The following is an 18,403-nucleotide window of genomic DNA, read 5'->3' on the forward strand; positions in this document are numbered from 1 at the left end:
TATTTTAATGATATATATAACATTTTAATTAACATTGACGCTCATTCAATATTCTAACAATTTTATATTTCACTAATTTTCAGTCACAAAATTTTTAAATTATCCATCTATCTATAGTAAATTAAATTAATAAAGTGCGGTAATTTCAAAATATCCTAACAAACGTTTTTGAACTATTGTAGTTATATAATTTAATTAAGTTTTAATATCTAATTAGTTTCTTAAATTATCATAACGTTAAATTGACGATAATTAATTACTGTTAGTGTAATATATTTTAACAATCATGTTAATATTAAAGTTGGTTAAAAATGTTTACAACAGATGTCGCCATTATATTTATTTATTTTTTAAAGAGATATAAAGACATATTTATTTTTCTTTTTTAATTCAATTTATTTTATTTTTTTCACTGATTTCTTACAAAAACCAAAATCGCCACCAACTATTACAATTAACTCTGATGACTTGGTGGTTTAGACCAATCAACTGTTAAAATAAGATGATCATAACCATGCCCATGTAAAGAACGAATTGCTTTAGCTGCATCATTCCTAAATTTGAAATGAATGTATGCGAATCCTTTGCATTGTCCGGTTTGTTTGTCCTTGGCCAAAAACAGTTTCTGAATAGGTCCAAAGGGCTTCACCAAATCTTCCAGATCCATATCGGTTGTTGATTCACTCAAATTTGAAATTCGAATTGCTGTGGCATCTTCACGACGAGCCATGTTTGAATTATCTGTACGTTTTACCGCTCCTTCACGAAGATTTGGTGGAACGTACTTGGAACCACCAGGTTTATTGCTATCGGCGGTTGTTGTAGTGTTAACTGGTCCTTTTTTCTCATCTGGTTTTCCTCCGGCTAATACTGTATCTTTCCAAGGACATTTTGTAGTCCAATGGTCACCACTACATGTACGACATTTCACAACAGTTTTTTCACCCATTGCTAAAAATTCAAAAAATTAATACCACAATTAAAATGATCCTCAATAACATTTACCTTTTAATTTATCAATCGCGTTTTCTTCGTCCTGCTTATTATCTTCCTCCTTACTAGTAACATACTGCATATAAACCTCTTCAGCAACAATGGTAGTTGCAGGATTTGGCCCTGGTTTGTCATCAACGGATTCCCCGAACTTTTTCCACGTTTTCCGCACAGCAATGCTTTTTGAAACGTTACGTTTTTCGATCTTGTACGTTCTAACGATTTTTACCTTCTTGTCGTCTTCGTTATACTTATACTCGGTGACGATTTTAAAACCGTTTTCGCGAATTTCCGTGGGCGGAGGCAATGAGCCTCCTTCTAATTCGACTTCATCCGCCCAACTTGATTTAACTTCTTCGGCCGACGGCATTTTTTAATTAATTTCAATCCGGCCGTATGGATAACCTTAAAATGACTGATACGTCAAAATGGAAACGTTCAGTAATGCCACTCTTAAAGTAATGTTTTTTTGTGGTTATTTGTTTTATAATTATTAATTATCAATGAAAAGGAGACTTATTTAAAACAAAATGTATTTAAAAAAATACATATATATGTAATTAGACGACTAATATAAAGATCTTTTTTTTTAATTTGTCTTGATTTGACAGATAATTAAGTTGGTCACACAATTGACAATTCACTGATTTTTCAATAAATTTAGTTTATTTATAAATCCATACAAATTTCTAAAAAATTGCTTAATTATCTGACTTTATTATCTTAACCATAAACAGAGTATTATGGGATTTAACGTATTATTGAATTGATAAGAGGCGATTTTCTAACCTGCTGACCAATGAGTAGATCACACTGTTATCGACATATTTTTTTTAATTACGATGTAGTTTACAACAATATTATTTGTATGTAACAATAATACGTAATACGTCTGGCCGGCCCGTCGCATACACAAAACAATAATGGAATACACAGCAGAAAACTTGGAAAAGGCAGTATTATTATTTTATAGAACAGAAGCATGTCAACAAGCAGAGGCTCATCAGTGGTTAACAGAGGCACAACATTCCCCACAAGCTTGGAGTTTTGTTTGGGATTTACTCCACCCTCAAAGAGTAAGATTCTAATCCATTTAATCGTTTATTTTCCCTCAAAGATTATTTCAAAGTTCCTAACCTCACTTTTTTGTAGGGCTCTGAAGTACAATTTTTTGGTGCTACAACTTTACACACCAAAATTTTGAAGAATTGGAACGAAGTGCCACAAGATCATTATGAGATTCTCAAGAAAAAAATACTGGATTCAATCATTAGCTTTGCGATGGGTCCTAAAATCGTACTCAATCGATTATGTATAGCTGTAAAATAATTTTTGATATAGCGTTTTTGGTGTTTTTAAGATTTTGTTTTGTAGTTATCCGCTTATATCATTCATACTGTCCCAGCACATTGGCCAAAAGCTTTTGAGGAACTTGTCGCTGGGTTTCAACCTCAGCATTTACCCAATGTTGAACCTGAAAGAGTTATTTGGATATTACTGGAGATTTTAACTGTTATTCCAGAAGAGGTATATTAAATTGTAATTAATGTGATAAGAATCAAATATTTTCGTGGAAATTTTAGTTTCAAAGTACAGCTTTAGCCACCAGCCAAAAAAATAGAGTAAATACAGCTTTATTAAATGTGTCAAAAGACATCTTAAAAGTGGTTGAAATGTGTTTAAAGCCAATTCCGAATGTAAAGTAAGTAACAAAACCTATATTAAAATGCAAATATAAAATTCATTGAGTTTTTAGCTTTGATATTTCAAATTTGACAACATATTTAAATGCAGTGAGATGTGCTTGTGCTTGGATACAAATTGGTGGGATTAATATTGAAAATTGTAGCCATGTGATGGAATTATTAATAGATTTAACTTGTTTTGTTTATTGGTAAGATACTCAATGATTTATTAAATTAAATATTAAAGTTATCTTCAGGCATAGATCTGACCCAGAAGGTATGAGTTCAGAAGAAATGGAACTTGCGGAAGTTGCTTTAGAAACTTTAACAACAATAATACAACACCCACATACACATAAATATAAAAATCATATTATTAAACACACTGCAGATATGATGGAAAAGTTTAGTAAGATTTTAGAAGCTGAAAGAAACGCTTTGGACCCAAATAAAGTAAATTTAACCTCACTTTATTGTAATGTCAAATAAAATTTGGGTTATTTTATTTTAGGATATTTTAGCTACGATTTATTTATTACTAACTGCAATTGCTGAGGGACACTCAAAAATATTTATTAGTTGTTTAAGAAATAGAAATACTCCGGAATGTAAAATAACAGAAGATCTTTTAACTTGTTTATTAAAATGTTCTGATCTCCCTGGATCTTATCCTGTTGATGAAATCAGTAGTTCTATAACTTTTGCTGTTTGGTATACGTTACAAGTAATTGTTAACTTTTACATGTAATCCAATTTGACTATTCTTTTTGTTTAAGGATGATATTTTAGCATTAGGAACAGCTGAATGTGCTGAACTTTTACTTTTAATAAAACCTTATTATCGCGAATTGGTTTGTATAATGCTTCGAAAAGCGATGTTCCCGTCATCCGATGATAACCCATCTTGGTCTGCAGAGGATAGAGAAACCTTTCGTTGTTACCGACAGGATATAGCTGACACGTACATGTACTGTTACAATGTTTTAAATATAGAAATGCTCGATATTTTAAATTCTAAATTAGACGAGGCGTTGGTAAAATGTTCTGTATCAAGAGAGTATTGGAATATTGTTGAAAGTTGTCTGCATGCTTTTGGGGCTGTTGCTGAATGTATTGAAATGGAAAATCTCTTCTTGCCAAAATTAATGGGCACTTTAAAAGAAGTTCCATATTCTGACCTCCATTTCAAAGTGTTATCGAGTTCACTAGAAGTGGTTGGGGCATATTCTGAGTGGTTAACCAATCACCCAGAAATGTTGGGAAATGTAATTCCATTAGTGGTATCAGGATTATCAAACACTGAGGTCTCTTTAAGTGCTACAATGGCTTTAAAAGATTTAACATTGAATTGTCAAAAATATTTACATCCATACGCGGAACACATACTGGGTACATGTCAAACTGTTTTACAAAGTGGTCAATTACGTTTACCCGAACGAACGAGACTGATGTACAGCGTTGGTAGAATATTGAGTATTTTACCAGTAAACAACATTATGCAATATCTCAATGTGATTTTATCACCATCATTTGAAGAGATACAATCGTTGGTTAATAATGAGCCACATTCTTCGACAGCTACGATTTTGGTGACTCGTTTAAAAGTGATTAGTTCGTTATTTGCCACCTTACACGTCGAAACAACTTCAGAGGGTGCAGAACAACCTTTATTATTGGTTGTACAAAACACGATGGGGTTGTATAGTATGATTGGAACTAAATATAGCACAAATACTGAAGTTATTGAGGTAAAAATTATTTTTATTAGTGATGAAATTTAAAATTTTTTTGTATGTAGGTTTTGTGTGGATTATTAAAACATGTCGTAAGCACTTTATTGGAAGGCTGCAAACCCTTACTGAATGATATATTGCAGTTAATTGTGAATATTTATAGAGAAATTCCTCAAGTTAGTGTTTTAGAATTATCCAAGACTGTAAGTATTTTTATGATTAATATAAATAAATTTATTAATAACTTGAATTCTTTTATTAGGTAATGTTTTTATTTGGTCCTGATAGAAAATATGTTCCATTAATGCAACAACTTTTAAAAGAACTGTGTAATATAACCCTACAAATGTGCGCTCAATTAACCAACAATAATCGATTATCTGAGAAGGTTGATGTGATAGAAGCTTTTTTTCGAATGTTGATGCAAGTATACAAAAAGGTTCCTTTACTTGTCCAGTCTGAAAGTGGTATTGACGTTACCGCTCTTTTTCAATGTGGTTTGTAAGAATTTTTTATTCACTTATTGGATTGACTATGTTGTAAAAATTTTTTAGCTGTGATGTGCCTCAGTATGCCCGAACTGAACGCCACAAAAGTATGCTCAGGGTTCCTAGTTCACTTTATAACGCAAAGTCGTGAATCAAATCAAGCGGTTGTTGTGCAAACATACGGCCAGTCACTAGTTTTAGCAATTCTAATCAATATTGGTAAGAAAACATTTTTATTAATTCATTAAGGAATCACATCAGGAGGTAAGGTTTGCTAGAGGAGGATGAAGGACTATAGGACGGTCAGAACAGCGTTGGACGACGAGGTTGACGTGGTTTTGCATAATTTAAATTTTGAAATAGTAAAGAGATGGGATAGGAATCAGGAATTAATCGAACACTATGTAGTAAATGGTTAATGATAAAGTATAAACTATCACTTTTAAGTATATAACTAATATACATATGATGATAAATGTTAGGTATAAGAAAACTTTAAAAAATTGTTATTTTACTTACTATTGAAAGTACTGGAAGTAGATAAACTACTTGGAGTAAACAAATAGTTCTTTAAGTACTACTTATGTCAAACAAGTAACAAGTATTCAGTACATTTTAAGCTAAATACTGAAAATACAAGTATTAAGTACTTACAATTTGGCAGTAAACTACTTAAAGTAAAAAAGTACATTTTTTACATTTTACTGCAAGTAGCTCTGATACTGACAAAGATTAAGAGAAAATGTGGAAGGTTTGCGAGGACTGGGAATTCTAGAGAGAAGTTAGAAGGGTTGCTTTGTTGTTAACAAATGTTAAATAATCTCTGTTCCAAACCTTTGACCTGAACGAATCTTTTCTAATGAAAATTTAATATTATATTTTTGGTGTCTTATTTTAGGTGGGGCTGCTCCTCGAACTTGTTCGGACGTACTTACCGACCTCATTTTAGTATTGAATAAGAAGTACTGTGATAACCTTGCTCGTTGGTTGCACACGTTATTGCCTCAGGAGGGTTTTCCTTCTCCTCGAGTAACCATGGACCAGAAAGAAGCGTTTATCAAGTCAGTGTTAAGGTATAAAAACAAAAAAAAAAACAAATTTCTTTTAAGATTAAAAAAAAATTTATGTTGCATTTTTAGAGAAAAAGCGAATAAACGAAAACTGTGCGAAATTGTAACAGAATTTATGCTCTTATGTAGGGGAATTTTAAAAGTTGGAAATTAAAAAAACGAACAGCTTTATTTTGTAAAGGTAAGGTATTATAATTATAAACTGTCTTGCGCCCCGTATTTTTCCATTAATTCTTGTTTCCGTCTCTTAAGTAACGCTTGTTCCACTTCTTGTTGAGTCGGAACTGGAACATGTGCAGTAAAACGTTGTTTTCCATCCCAATCAGAAGTATCCATTTCATCATCAGACTATTAAAAAAAAGTTTTATATTAAACTCCACTTTTATATTAGAATTACATCTTACTTTTGAAACAGCATAAATATCCTCTTCTTCTTCACTAGACTCCTCATCATTTCCTTGTTCCATTCGTTTATCTTTATTTTCTTTCCATTCCGACACGGTTTTTTGAATAGCTAAAAATAATTATTAAATTTTGCGGAAATTTTAATCATATCAAACATACAAATTTTCTCAGCGTTCATCTCTAAAGGTATTAGAATCCCGTCGTCGTCGTCCATGTAGCCGTAATAGTCAGCGTCGATGTCCTTCATCATTTCGGCACGCGTCTTCCTTGGCGGTGGCGGGGGTTCCTGCTCAAACAGCTCTCGAACACCTAAAACAAGGAACAATTATTTAACTAGTTTCACTACATTAAGACTAAAACTAAAATAAACTCAGAATAGATACAATTTAAATAGAATTATTCGATTACATAGAATTGTTCAATTTAAAAAGGAATGTACGATTTTTAAGTGACTCTTTAAAAACTTTTTAAACCTTTATAGCGCTCAAAGTAAATCAAAAATTTCTTTTTATTTCATATTAATTCGATTATAACTCAGCTTAAATCTTTTTTAATGAGATGTATAAAGATTAATTCTGTTTAAGTTAGTGAAAAAAAATAATGGTATCCCTCCAAAGAATTTAAAAAATATAAAGATGTATAACTTTACAAAAATGCTGTACATTTACATAACAAAATGGATTTGTAGTTGTTGTAACTTATTGTCCTTGTCAATATATTTTACATTCATCTCATAAAATTGTTTTGTTCACCTGGTAATTCCTTAGCCGCTCCAAAATATTTGTACCCACGATTTCCAGGTACTTCTTTTCCTTCGTGATCCAACATTCTCGGGCCTACCCTTTGATAATCAGGACCCCCCAATTCTTTAATTTGCGCCTCCCAGTGTCGTTTTTCCCGCAACAACTTATTAATCTCATCGTTTAAATCGCGAATACGAAATTCGCCTAACCCGGCATTTTGAATTTGAGCCACCTTTTTCGCTATTTCCCTGATTATTTGCATACGCCATTTCTCACAAGCGTATAAACTTTTACATTCAGAAGCTAGATATGGTCTTCGTTTCTTGTGCTTTTCATTTTCACCCAGTTGAGCTGCTCGCCAACGAGCCAAAGTTGTCCTAAAATGGGGTATAGATTAAAAAAAGCTTATTTTTGAGGTTAGAATACTTACATTGCCTTTTCAGCGTTCCTAGCCTAAATTTTTAAAAAAGAAAAAGAGTCGATATTAATGTTTTTGTGGGTTAATGATGTTTATGAGATACTTACCATTGTGAATTAGTTAGCTAATAATTTTCGAATTTGTACTAAACATAACCTGAAACATCGAAAATTTTATGTTTCTTGAAAACATTGAAAGATGGCGCTGTTACATATCTTGGTATTAATGAAATAATAATAGTTAGAAATAAGATTACAATTAACAACATTAATATTGTAAGGGATTATAAATTAATTATGAAAATGTGAAATAAAAAATAAAACAAGTTAATTAATTATAAATAATTTTAAATTTGGCGCCGTTGTGTTGTTATCACCTTTGAATAACAATGGCCGCCGAAAGGTGAGTCTTCCACAATAAATTACTTAATTATTAATTGTGTTTATCAATCAAAATAGGAAATAAAATGTTCCGATTAATTAAATTTATATAGTGCATAAAAAAAGTCCTCAATTTGTCGAAATCAATTTGAATCTTGACGTTTATCGAGTTGAAATGAAAAGACCTCCACCAAGTGGTCCAAGTAATACTTAAAAAGTGTTAAATGTCCTCAGGTTCAATGTAATGTCTCCTACGGATAGTTGATAGCGGATAAGATACTGAAATGGAAAGCGTTATTGATGGACCCGGACGTGAAGCCGTTTCTTTGGCAGTAAATGGTATGTCTTTGGATACATCTTGGAGTTCGCAAGATGCCAACAATCAAAATGTCTTGTATATCGTAAGTTTTACTGTTTATTAATCATACAATTAATGTAAACGTTTTTTTTTTACTAATTAGGTTAGTTATGTTAAAGATAACGAATTTAAAGTGGACTCAGAAAGCGAAGTTCAACAAAATTTCACAGAATTTGATCAGCATGTTAGCCCATTGGATCCAAATATGTGTTCAGTGGCGCAATACAGCCCAGTTTATAGCTCGGAAAATTCCATATCTTATAATAACCCAATAGTTTTGGTTACTAACAATGAATCTCAAGAAATTCTTTCTATACCTTGTTCTATTCCTCTTGTTGAAACTGAATTACTCATAAATGAATCTGTTGATGATCCTGATGCGCAGACTGTAGTGGAAGATGTTGGAAATGAACAAGAAGTTGAGTTATTAATAACAGATCAGAACACAGGGATCCAATACACAGTTACTAAAGAGTATTTAGTAGAAAGATGTTTAGCTGATGATCAACATTTATTAGAAAATTTAGCGCCTGATACTTTATTAGATTCTGAGCTTTTAGCTTTAGATGATAACGTTTTAAAATCACAATTTTCTGAAATTGTAGTTGAACCGACTCAATTATTGAACGGTTTAGTTAAGGTTAATAAAAATGGAAACAAAATAGATGATTCAGATGAATTAGATAAAATTAAAAATGACGATGAATGTAGAAGATTCTTAAGAAGAACCGATTGTTGTCCCGATCCAGAACAAGAAATGTTATGTTGCGTGCGCCCAATTTCAGATAAACCAGTTCCAACGCGAGCTTGGGCCACCCTCCCAGAACCATATTTAATCATCCAAAACATTTCCGAAACCGAAGTCGGCGTTTTTGCTAAAAAAACCATTCCTAAATTAACCCAATTTGGTCCTTTAGAGGGGACATACATCGAATCAAACAACATTAGCGATTGCGGAATAGAATTTTTCGTTCAAAATCAACTAAATCAAGTTCTAAAAATTGACGTTTCTGATGAAAACAATTCGAATTGGATGCGGTTTGTTCGACCGGCTGTAACATTTAAAGAACAAAACTTGGTTCTCGTCGAGAACGAATCTTTGTTATATTTCGTTAATTACGACCCAATTTTACCTAAACACGAGTTGAGAGTTGGTTATAGTAAATCGTATGCGCGAAAATACAATTTGAAGGTTTTACCACAAACGGTCGATGAGACGAATTTATGGCCCTGTTATGAGTGTACAGAAAAGTTTACTTCTTCGGAACTTTTACAGAATCATTTAGATGTGCATGATGATAAAGTTGATATTAAAATTAAAAAGAAACGGAAAAAAATTGTTCAGAAGAAAGAAAAAGATGTTTTGGGTTGTAGTGATGGTGTCAAGGTTGATGATAAAGAAAAACATAATATAGTAAGGTAAATATTTTAGTTAGATATTGACATAAATTACAAAAATCTTTTTTTTTTTAATTAACCCATTAATGTGTAATGTCCCTTAAAACTGGACGTCAAAATTATATTTAAAGCTAATGTATTACTAGCGACAGTTAATTTGCATGTGGAAATAGCAAAAAACCACTGGCGCCAATAAATTGGTACCAATAATCATAGCGCCAATAAAGTTGACGCTAAAATGAACAAATCCGGTAATAAACCGTCCAAAAAAAGGACATGAGAACAAACAGTACTATTTCTAGAAACGTCTAAACAATATCCTTGTTTGTGGAATCTGAAAATTCCACAATTTCAGGACCGACTGGCATAAAATGAAGTTGTCAGAAGGATTGTTGAAATTATGAAGAAAATAGTTCCTAATTCTGGCAAACATATATTACAAGGATGTAAAAGAATCCCCAGAGGCCAAAAATATTAAGTTGCTTAAACTTGCTTACAGTTTTTAGTTGTTTTTGTATTTTAGAGGATACTTCCCTCAACAAAAACATGAAACTCTCTTCAATCATTCTTAAATGATTAAAAAATGCTTCCTGATCTTCATGGTATAATTCTCTAATTAAAGGACTAAACGCATCTAGCTTATTTCTACATGCAATCCAAACCCTTTAAACCCTCGCTTTTTTTTTGTTAATAACGTGTACAGTTCCAAGGAGCACATTTGGACTACCACATTGATGCCAGCGCGAAGCAAGGTGTATATATTAAAGGTTGTCTAAGTTCCTATGGTGCAATACTTTAGTTTGTGGGCACAATCTCAGAGTCATGTTTAGCGAGAGTTGAAGTGTCTTCTCTAGTGTAACATAAATCAATTACTACTTTAGTTTCCCTCAAAAATTAAGTTGAATTGTTTTCCGTTTTGCTACCGCTGTTAATTATATACCACACTAAATACATAAGTATATTAAATTAATTCAATTCCATTATTTTAAAAATTGGAATTATTTCCCGAATTATTATTTGTAGCCAATGACGTAAATGCGCAGTATGGTTGCGTATAAACCTAGACAACCTCTTATATACAAACCTTGAGCTCGAAGTACATCACCAAAACCCATCCGCCAAAAGGCTAAAAAAATCTCAAAATTTAGGCTACCATCAACCCTTTGAAATGCTTCCATTGAGTTCAATTTGCTACCAATTAATACCTTTGGTACACTCATAACGTATACCAAATTTGGTTTTTCTAGCTTAATGTATTACGAAGATATTCAATGTTTTAACAATTTAAGACCCAACTTTGAAGGCTTATAACTCCTCAGGGGTACAACTTAGTGTAGAGATAAGTTGCGTTAAATTATCGTAATTTATTGTCCTCTACATGTCCCTGCTCTGTGTCGGTTCTTATGTGAATCACTCTGTATAGACTACATATTTTATGAACTGCATATACTACAAAACGGTTGATATCTCAAGTAGTGTTATACAGGTGTCCCGTATCTTCCAGCTCAGAGCATTATACGGTGAAATGATACATTATTCTGAAGCGATTTTTCTGATAAAAATGTTTATAATAACCGCACGTGAACTGTTTAAAGTCATAACACGGTGCTTTCTATACCGCCCCTAAAAAGCACTCCATGCGATACGAACTGTTAAGAATTATATACGTATTGTGTTTAGATGAGCGCTTATTGTTAGACTACATCGACAAGGATAATGATCATATAAACATATAGATTACGCTACCTGATGACCAGGGAGCCAAAACGGATGTGGATAGTGATAAATCGGATGATGAACATGTAGGTGTTATCGAAAGGCATCCTAAAGCAAAAATATGATGTTGGGTTTCATGGATCTGATGACGATTTTGATGAAGGCTTCCTCTTCAACATCAAAATCATCAAAAGCGGCAAAAGAAGAGCAAATGGCGTGACGATACCACTCCATTGTATTTTTGCAATGTCTCAGTCAGGAAACATTCCAAAGAAGCCGACCAAGCAGAAGATCCATTGGATTATTTTAAATTATTTTTTGATTTTCTATATATAAAAAGTGGTACTAAAAGAAATGAAAATAAGTTTGGACTTAGAGGAAATGTCATTTTAGACCTAATAAATAAAGCTGGAATTGGAGGAAATGGGATCTATTTTGATAATTATTTTACCAGCGTTGGTTTACTTTGTTATCTGCAGGAGAAGAAAATATGTGCAATAGGTACAATACGCCCAAATCGACCAGAAAAATGTTTTTTCACCAATACGATGTTTTGGAATAAATCATGCAGAAATTAAGTATTACTTGTTCAATGAAAAGATAACAGAGTGGGTTAAGATAGAGTGGTAAGCAGAGTGGTTACCATGGTTACCAACTTTCAAGGAAAAATCTGTATCCTGTAGGACACGGTGGTGCAAAGAAAGTAGGTTTTATAGACTCATAGAGCAGCCAGAAATGGTAACAAGTTATACATAAAGGAATGGGTGGGGTGGATAAATTAGATGAACATGCTGCAGTATATAGAGCGCGAATGAGGCTTAGAAAGTGGTACTGGCCAATCTTTTCATTTTTGTTGGATAACCTAATAATATAAACTGTTCTTCATTTCGCCAATACATAGCGCTCAGAATCAGCGCTCTAAATACTGTTTTGAACGTTATCATACAAAATAATACTAAAAGTTATATTTATTATTCCTTAACATTTTTTTGTAATTAATTACATGTTTTTAAATTGTTGTATTTCTGTTATAATAAATTTTCATTAACGCAAATATGATTAAGTGTACCCTTTTAAGAAATGTGTTGCAAAAAATATTTTTTTTCCAACAATTCTGTTTTGATATACATATATAAAAAGTTGTTTTTGATCAAAAAAATAACATCATGTGTTAATGGGTAATATTAATTAATTAATTTTGGTATTATTTTTAGATCTTTCAAGTGTCGCCAATGTAAATTAATTTTCGAAACAGAAGATGCATTAAAAACCCATTCCTCCCAACATTTACAAAACAATCATATTTGCGAGGTTTGCGGAATGTCGTTCGGTTCAGTATCCCAACTTGATTACCACTTAAACATGAAACACGCAACATCAAAGAAAAGCGGTAAAAAATCGTTTGATTGCGTGCTTTGTAGCAAAAGTTTTGCCACAATCGAACGGCGTCAAAAACACATGTTGGTTCATGGATCCGAAGAATCGAAACCTTTGCAATGCGATAAATGCAGTCGGCGTTTTATTAATAACAGCGCGTTAGCGTATCATTTAAAAACTCATATTGTTGGTAGAAAACAGTTTGAGTGTCCAATTTGTAAGGAGACGTTTGTTTATGTGTTACAATTAAAGTTGCATGTTAAACAGCATTGTATTGATGGTCAATACACTTGTCCGCATTGTCAAAAATTATTTACTAAATACAGTATTATCAGGAAACATATTAGAGCTTTGCATTGTGAACGCAAGCATGCGTGTCAGCAGTGTTCGAAACATTTTCCAACGCTCGATAAATTACGCATGCATCTATTGAAACATTCAGATCATCGAGAATTTGGTTGTGCTGAATGTGGAAAGCATTTTAAACGTAAAGATAAATTAAAAGAACACTGTCAACGGATACACTCGGAGGAGCGGGAAAATGCAGCCCCAAAATTCGTTCCAAAAGTTGAACCAACCGATTATCACCGATTTATTTACAAATGTCACACTTGTATGGTTGGATTTAAGCGACGTGGAATGTTAGTTAATCATTTGGCAAAACGACATCCGGATATTAGTCCAAATTCTGTACCTGAATTAAATCTCCCAATTTTAAGAGCCACAAGAGATTATTTTTGTCAATACTGCGATAAAGTTTATAAAAGTTCGAGCAAAAGGAAAGCTCATATCTTGAAAAATCATCCTGGTGCTGCTTTACCTTTAAGCAATAAAACTCATTCATCTACAGCAGATTTACCAAATCCCACTTTTTCACAAACAGTGGGTAGTGTAACAACTCACCCTCATTCTTGCGAGTTTTGTTATAAACAATATGCTAGTAAGGCAAAGTTGTTGCAACATTTACGAAAGAAACATCTAGATTTAATACAAAATGTAGCACAAAATGAATCGAAAGAGATTCGAAACGATGAAGGGGAAGTCGAGAAAGTTCTTGACGATGAGATTTTAACACATCTTGGTGCTGATTATCAATTAGTGTCAATTGAGGAGTTTCCACAAGGGGAATCGGATTCGAGGTTGTATCGACTATTGACTACTACAAACAGTAAGTTAAATTTAGACCTAAATAAATCTCAATTAATTTATTTATGGTTTATTTTAGATATGGTACCACCACGTTGAAATATAATTATAAGAAAATATTGTGGTAATTTGTGAAAACCCTTTGTTTTAATTAAAAAAAGGGTTTAAACCCGAACATACGGGTTAAATAACAATAATAATTTCTGACAAATCAAGTTTTTGGTTTTATGTACCGTGGGATGAACCCGGACGGTTTTCTTCTTACGATTTGCTGTTTCAAGTCGTTTCGATCGACAATTTTCTTTGATTACATTTGGATTTGATTGTTAATGTGTATAAAAAAAAATTGTTCACATTTAGAACAAAAGCGTTTGTTTTCTACTAACATATTATAGTTTTTAAGGAAGGAAAAAAGAAAATTATGTATTTTATTATTGGAAATAATTGGATTTAACTTGTTTATAGAAAAGTTAAGTGCCTCTATCAATTGGGTTTTTATTTTAAATTAAAAAATATAATCTCGAATAACTAAAAAGATGAATTAAAAAAATGTGTAATAATTAATAATGTTTAGGAATTTTTATGTAAAGCTTCCTTAGAAGAAAAAGATATGTAGTGATTTGATTTTAAGTAGGGTAAAAAATTGTAGGTTATGTGTAAAGTTAAGAGTGTCAAAATTCAAAACTTAATTTATTAATTTAAATAAAAAATGCGTTTTACAATAAAGATTTTAAGCTTATAAATATTGATTTCTTTTAAAAATCGCAAAAGAAAGCGAGCAACCAAAATTTTGAAGAAGAGGTCCTAAGCCCTTGGGCACTGCATTAGCTTCTTCTAAAAGAACGGTGGTAAACATTTTGTTGCCTTTATTACAATACCGACTTCCGTCCAATTTAAATCTTAGTCCAAGTACAATATTTAAAGCGGAAGTATCGGAACTGTGACAACCCGAGTATCTATATTGAGGATTTTTATCAAATCGAAAAACAATAAAAAAAAAAAAACAATTTGTGTGGTTCTGTGCCATGGAATTTCAACAACATAATAAACGCGCCAACTGGTAGAGTGATACAATAAATAAAAACCATATAAAAACTTCTAACTTGCATTTATTAATATAAAGTCGTACTAGTTTCGGGTTACCCCATCATCAGCGACAAAGTCAATGAAGCTATAAAAGGTGCAGACTGGAAATCTGGATAGCTTCTCTTATCTTTCTCTTTATCTTTTATAGCTTCATTGACTTTGTCGCTGATGATGGGGTAACCCGAAACTAGTACGACTTTATATTAATAAACGCAAGTTAGAAGTTTTTATATGGTTTTTATTTGATCATTATTCTTGCAACATGGATAACTCTTTCAATTGATACAATAAAGTCTAGATACAGCCCGGAAAATGATAATATCCCAGCTCCCTAAATGTAATTCAATGAAATTTTTTAACAAAACGTGTAAGAAATCCATATTATTTCTATATTGTACATAAAAACTGTATAAGTTATTATTAATCAAGGGGAATACAAAACATAATCATATCTTTAATTCAAAAAAGTCTACATAGTCAAAAAAAAAGTCTCAGTGTCCCTTATAGCACAATAAAAATATACAAGTATCTAGCGTTAAATAACAAATAAAAGTAGACTACACTAGCACTAGAACTAAAAACATTCCGTTTAGCCGTGCGTCTCTTAAAACAGCTAAACCTGAATATTTCTACTTTTAGGTGTAATTTTAGTTCTAGAGACAGTGGTAAGTAGCGTAGTTAGCATAAGATATTATTTTATTGCATATTTTTATTGAACTAACACTAGACCTGGAACTAAAAAGTATCTAGTTCTAGATCTAGTGTTAGTTCTAGTTATACACTATCACTACAACTAACACAAAACCTAGAATAATTCGGATTTAGTCGTCTTACTATTTTATTATTGGAAATAATTGGATTTAACTTGTTTATAGAAAAGTTAAGTGCCTCTATCAATTGGCTTTTTATTTTAAATTAAAAAATATAATCTCGAATAATTAAAAAGATGAATTAAAAAATGTGTAATAATTAATAATGTTTAAGAATTTTTATGTAAAATTTCCTTAGAAGAAAAAGATATGTAGTGATTTGATTTTAAGTAGGGTAAAAAATTGTAGGTTATGTGTAAAGTTAAGAGTGTCAAAATTCAAAACTTAATTTATTAATTTAAATAAAAAATGCGTTTTACAATAAAGATTTTAAGCTTATAAATATTGATTTCTTTTCAAAATCACAAAAGAAAGCGAGCAACCAAAATTTTGAAGAAGAGGTATTTTTTATATGATTAAATAAAGAAAATGGGGTCATACACGATTTTTTTTTTATTATATTTTCTGAAAGTTTATATAAAAATATAGTTACCGTTATTTTTTTTTTTAATATTTTCGAACAAAGTCATTGTTAAAAAAATTATTGAAAATTTATATACCCATTTGCGCTTTTAAAATTCCCGCGTTGATGACGTACGATTCTCACTTTTGCGTCCCCTGCTCCCCGCTCAAATGCGAGAAAGAGATGAACGTCATTTAGGTTGTATTGAAAAGAGATAGAGTGTTTGTAGGTTATGTTTATTATGTTTTGTTCATGGCTGTAATAGAGACACTCTATTACATCCATGGTTTTATTTTGACACTGTCACACCGCAAGCGCTATCTAACGGACAATTTAACTTGTTTTAGGCAGTGCGGTTCCTACGTCACAGAAAAGCCGCGAAATTATTTCGTTTGAATATTTGCTATTTTTCACTTCAAATTACGCAAAATATAAAATTGATCAAAATATTTCTTTTACTTTGTGTTCATGCATATACTTGCATATATCGTGTGACATAAAAATTTTCTCTAAATTTAATAAGTGTGTATGACCCCATTATTACATAGAAGAAAATGTTTAATTTTCACATTAAATTATTACAAAACTAATATCACAAATCGTTTTGGTCAAAGTGATACAAATCGAGCTGTTGCGATCAAAAAGCGTCGACTATTGAAGTACGTCCTTCTGTTGTGGTATTTTGTTCTAAGCCCTTGAGCACTGCATTAGCTTCTTCTAAAAGAACGGTGGTAAACATTTTGTTGCCTTTATAACAATACCGACTTCCGTCCAATTTAAATCTTAGTCCAAGTACAATATTTAAAGCGGAAGTATCGTAACTGTGACAACCCGAGTATCTATATTGAGGTTTTTTATCAAATCGACATCCGCCAGATTGCGCCCCAATCGGAATTATGCAATCTTGAGTGATCGCGCATTGTACCCACGGTAACATAACCTGTTTATGATTACTTTCGGTGTTGAAAATGAGGAAAATTTCGCCAGACATCATTGGAACAAAAAGAAAACTCTCCGCGTCTGTGTGGAAGTATTCAAACATTTTTTTATGAGTGACGCTTGACACGGGGATCTTTGAGACCATTGGCCAAGCTTGAACTCCATCACCTTTTATTGTTGTTTCAAAGAGTTTTGTGAGTTTTTCAGCAGAAATGTTTTTACGGAAACGTCTGTTACATTCCAAAAAAAATACAGCCCCCGTTCTTTGTAAAGCATCCTGAATAATTAAGGGCCGATACGCGTGAAGACTGTCTTCTTGAACATGAGAGGGATAATTATTTAAACTAAAAGTTATTACTTGACATCGAGTGTTATTACAATAATTTAACATCTAAAAATTTAAAAAAATCATTTTTGAGGAAGAAATTATAATAATTTGCTTACAGTTCTTAAACCATAATTTCCTAATCCTAAATTATATACAAGTATGGTGTTGTTCGGTAATATTCTTGTAATGTTATTGATCATTCCAACAGCTTGACTTTCTTGCCCCTCCATAACATAGGTAACGAATACAGGTAAAGAGCTGTTTGGCCATACATTCTGGGGATATAATCGAGCATTTTCTGATAATCCTATAGGGGTGAGATATTTCGAATCAGACACAAATGTTTTCGAGTCTCGATCTCTCAAAGTATCCTTAAAAGAAAACGTTTTTTCAATGAGAATCAAAGTGTTAAAATTTAAAGCTATATCCACCTTTGTAAAGTTTTTAATTTGTTGATGAGTAGTATTGATGATATCCTGTAAAGAGGCCGGTTTTTGTTGTCCAAGGATAATCAACACTAATACGGTGACTACACTACATAAAAATAGAAGAAAACTTTTCGTTCGCATCTTCTACAGCTCTTTTTTTCACATTTTTACTTCATGTAATCACATCATTCCTCTTTCTTATTTATTTAAGTGCGGCGGAATTTTATCCGAAATATTTCGGATAAATTTGGATCACAAACAGATATGACAAGTTCACATAGCAACGAATATAGTCACAGGTCAAGTTCAGTGATTTTACCGATAATAATTTTTAAAAATATTATTTTTATATTGTCTTTTATAATATTACGTTAATTAATATAATTTAAAGTTTAATTTCAACAAATTGGTTCTAAACGATTTTTAGTGTAAATAATACA

General features: G+C 31.9%; 6 protein-coding genes across 6 annotated transcripts in view; 2 read left to right on the forward strand and 4 right to left on the reverse strand.

The window, feature by feature from the left end:
• The window catches only part of LOC111427490 (transcription factor B4), a 57,994-nt gene that overhangs the window by 5,434 nt on the left and 34,157 nt on the right, over positions 1-18,403 (reverse strand). The gene's annotated exons all lie outside the window — the stretch shown is intronic.
• LOC111427125 (eukaryotic translation initiation factor 3 subunit g1) lies at positions 328-1,808 on the reverse strand. Its single transcript, XM_023062114.2, has 2 exons — positions 1,006-1,808; positions 328-951 (listed from the first exon to the last, which is right to left on the reverse strand). The coding sequence occupies exons 1-2, from the start codon at positions 1,361-1,363 to the stop codon at positions 455-457; spliced, it is 855 nt and encodes a 284-aa protein (XP_022917882.1). The 5' UTR covers positions 1,364-1,808; the 3' UTR covers positions 328-454.
• On the forward strand, positions 1,824-6,123 carry LOC111427124 (importin-13-like protein cdm). Its single transcript, XM_023062113.2, has 13 exons — positions 1,824-2,069; positions 2,146-2,313; positions 2,368-2,520; positions 2,577-2,695; positions 2,750-2,887; positions 2,936-3,131; positions 3,190-3,402; positions 3,455-4,426; positions 4,477-4,614; positions 4,674-4,908; positions 4,966-5,118; positions 5,798-5,972; positions 6,039-6,123. Exons 1-13 carry the CDS (start codon positions 1,917-1,919, stop codon positions 6,121-6,123), a joined length of 2,898 nt encoding a protein of 965 aa, XP_022917881.1. The 5' UTR covers positions 1,824-1,916.
• Positions 6,120-7,732, reverse strand: LOC111427126 (pre-mRNA-splicing factor ISY1 homolog). The gene is made up of 6 exons (XM_023062115.2): positions 7,643-7,732; positions 7,548-7,570; positions 7,127-7,494; positions 6,534-6,683; positions 6,374-6,483; positions 6,120-6,317 (listed from the first exon to the last, which is right to left on the reverse strand). Exons 1-6 carry the CDS (start codon positions 7,643-7,645, stop codon positions 6,165-6,167), a joined length of 807 nt encoding a protein of 268 aa, XP_022917883.1. The 5' UTR covers positions 7,646-7,732; the 3' UTR covers positions 6,120-6,164.
• Positions 7,884-14,312, forward strand: LOC111427264 (PR domain zinc finger protein 10-like). Its single transcript, XM_023062303.2, has 5 exons — positions 7,884-7,937; positions 8,150-8,316; positions 8,377-9,692; positions 12,602-13,932; positions 13,990-14,312. The coding sequence occupies exons 2-5, from the start codon at positions 8,200-8,202 to the stop codon at positions 14,007-14,009; spliced, it is 2,784 nt and encodes a 927-aa protein (XP_022918071.2). The 5' UTR covers positions 7,884-7,937; positions 8,150-8,199; the 3' UTR covers positions 14,010-14,312.
• On the reverse strand, positions 16,806-18,258 carry LOC111427450 (uncharacterized). The gene is made up of 3 exons (XM_023062602.2): positions 17,967-18,258; positions 17,652-17,906; positions 16,806-17,598 (listed from the first exon to the last, which is right to left on the reverse strand). Exons 1-3 carry the CDS (start codon positions 18,102-18,104, stop codon positions 16,906-16,908), a joined length of 1,086 nt encoding a protein of 361 aa, XP_022918370.1. The 5' UTR covers positions 18,105-18,258; the 3' UTR covers positions 16,806-16,905.

The sequence above is a fragment of the Onthophagus taurus genome, chromosome 2, assembly GCF_036711975.1.
Source record: "Onthophagus taurus isolate NC chromosome 2, IU_Otau_3.0, whole genome shotgun sequence".
Lineage (NCBI taxonomy): Eukaryota > Metazoa > Arthropoda > Insecta > Coleoptera > Scarabaeidae > Onthophagus > Onthophagus taurus.

Excerpts from the sequence above, each read along its gene's own strand:
- LOC111427125 (XM_023062114.2), bottom strand. The coding sequence starts at position 1,363 with ATGCCGTCGGCCGAAGAAGTTAAATCAAGTTGGGCGGATGAAGTCGAA. Across the intron at positions 952-1,005 it reads CGCGATTGATAAATTAAAAG|CAATGGGTGAAAAAACTGTT; the intron begins GTAAATGTTATT and ends TTGAATTTTTAG.
- LOC111427124 (XM_023062113.2), top strand. The coding sequence starts at position 1,917 with ATGGAATACACAGCAGAAAACTTGGAAAAGGCAGTATTATTATTTTAT. Across the intron at positions 2,521-2,576 it reads TAACTGTTATTCCAGAAGAG|TTTCAAAGTACAGCTTTAGC; the intron begins GTATATTAAATT and ends TGGAAATTTTAG. Across the intron at positions 3,132-3,189 it reads ACGCTTTGGACCCAAATAAA|GATATTTTAGCTACGATTTA; the intron begins GTAAATTTAACC and ends ATTTTATTTTAG.
- LOC111427126 (XM_023062115.2), bottom strand. Across the intron at positions 7,495-7,547 it reads AGGAACGCTGAAAAGGCAAT|GACAACTTTGGCTCGTTGGC; the intron begins GTAAGTATTCTA and ends ACCCCATTTTAG. Across the intron at positions 6,684-7,126 it reads AGCGGCTAAGGAATTACCAG|GTGTTCGAGAGCTGTTTGAG; the intron begins GTGAACAAAACA and ends TCCTTGTTTTAG.
- LOC111427264 (XM_023062303.2), top strand. The coding sequence starts at position 8,200 with ATGGAAAGCGTTATTGATGGACCCGGACGTGAAGCCGTTTCTTTGGCA. Across the intron at positions 8,317-8,376 it reads ATCAAAATGTCTTGTATATC|GTTAGTTATGTTAAAGATAA; the intron begins GTAAGTTTTACT and ends TTTACTAATTAG. Across the intron at positions 13,933-13,989 it reads ACTATTGACTACTACAAACA|ATATGGTACCACCACGTTGA; the intron begins GTAAGTTAAATT and ends GGTTTATTTTAG.
- LOC111427450 (XM_023062602.2), bottom strand. The coding sequence starts at position 18,104 with ATGCGAACGAAAAGTTTTCTTCTATTTTTATGTAGTGTAGTCACCGTA. Across the intron at positions 17,907-17,966 it reads AAATTAAAAACTTTACAAAG|GATACTTTGAGAGATCGAGA; the intron begins GTGGATATAGCT and ends TTTTCTTTTAAG. Across the intron at positions 17,599-17,651 it reads GAAATTATGGTTTAAGAACT|ATGTTAAATTATTGTAATAA; the intron begins GTAAGCAAATTA and ends TTAAATTTTTAG.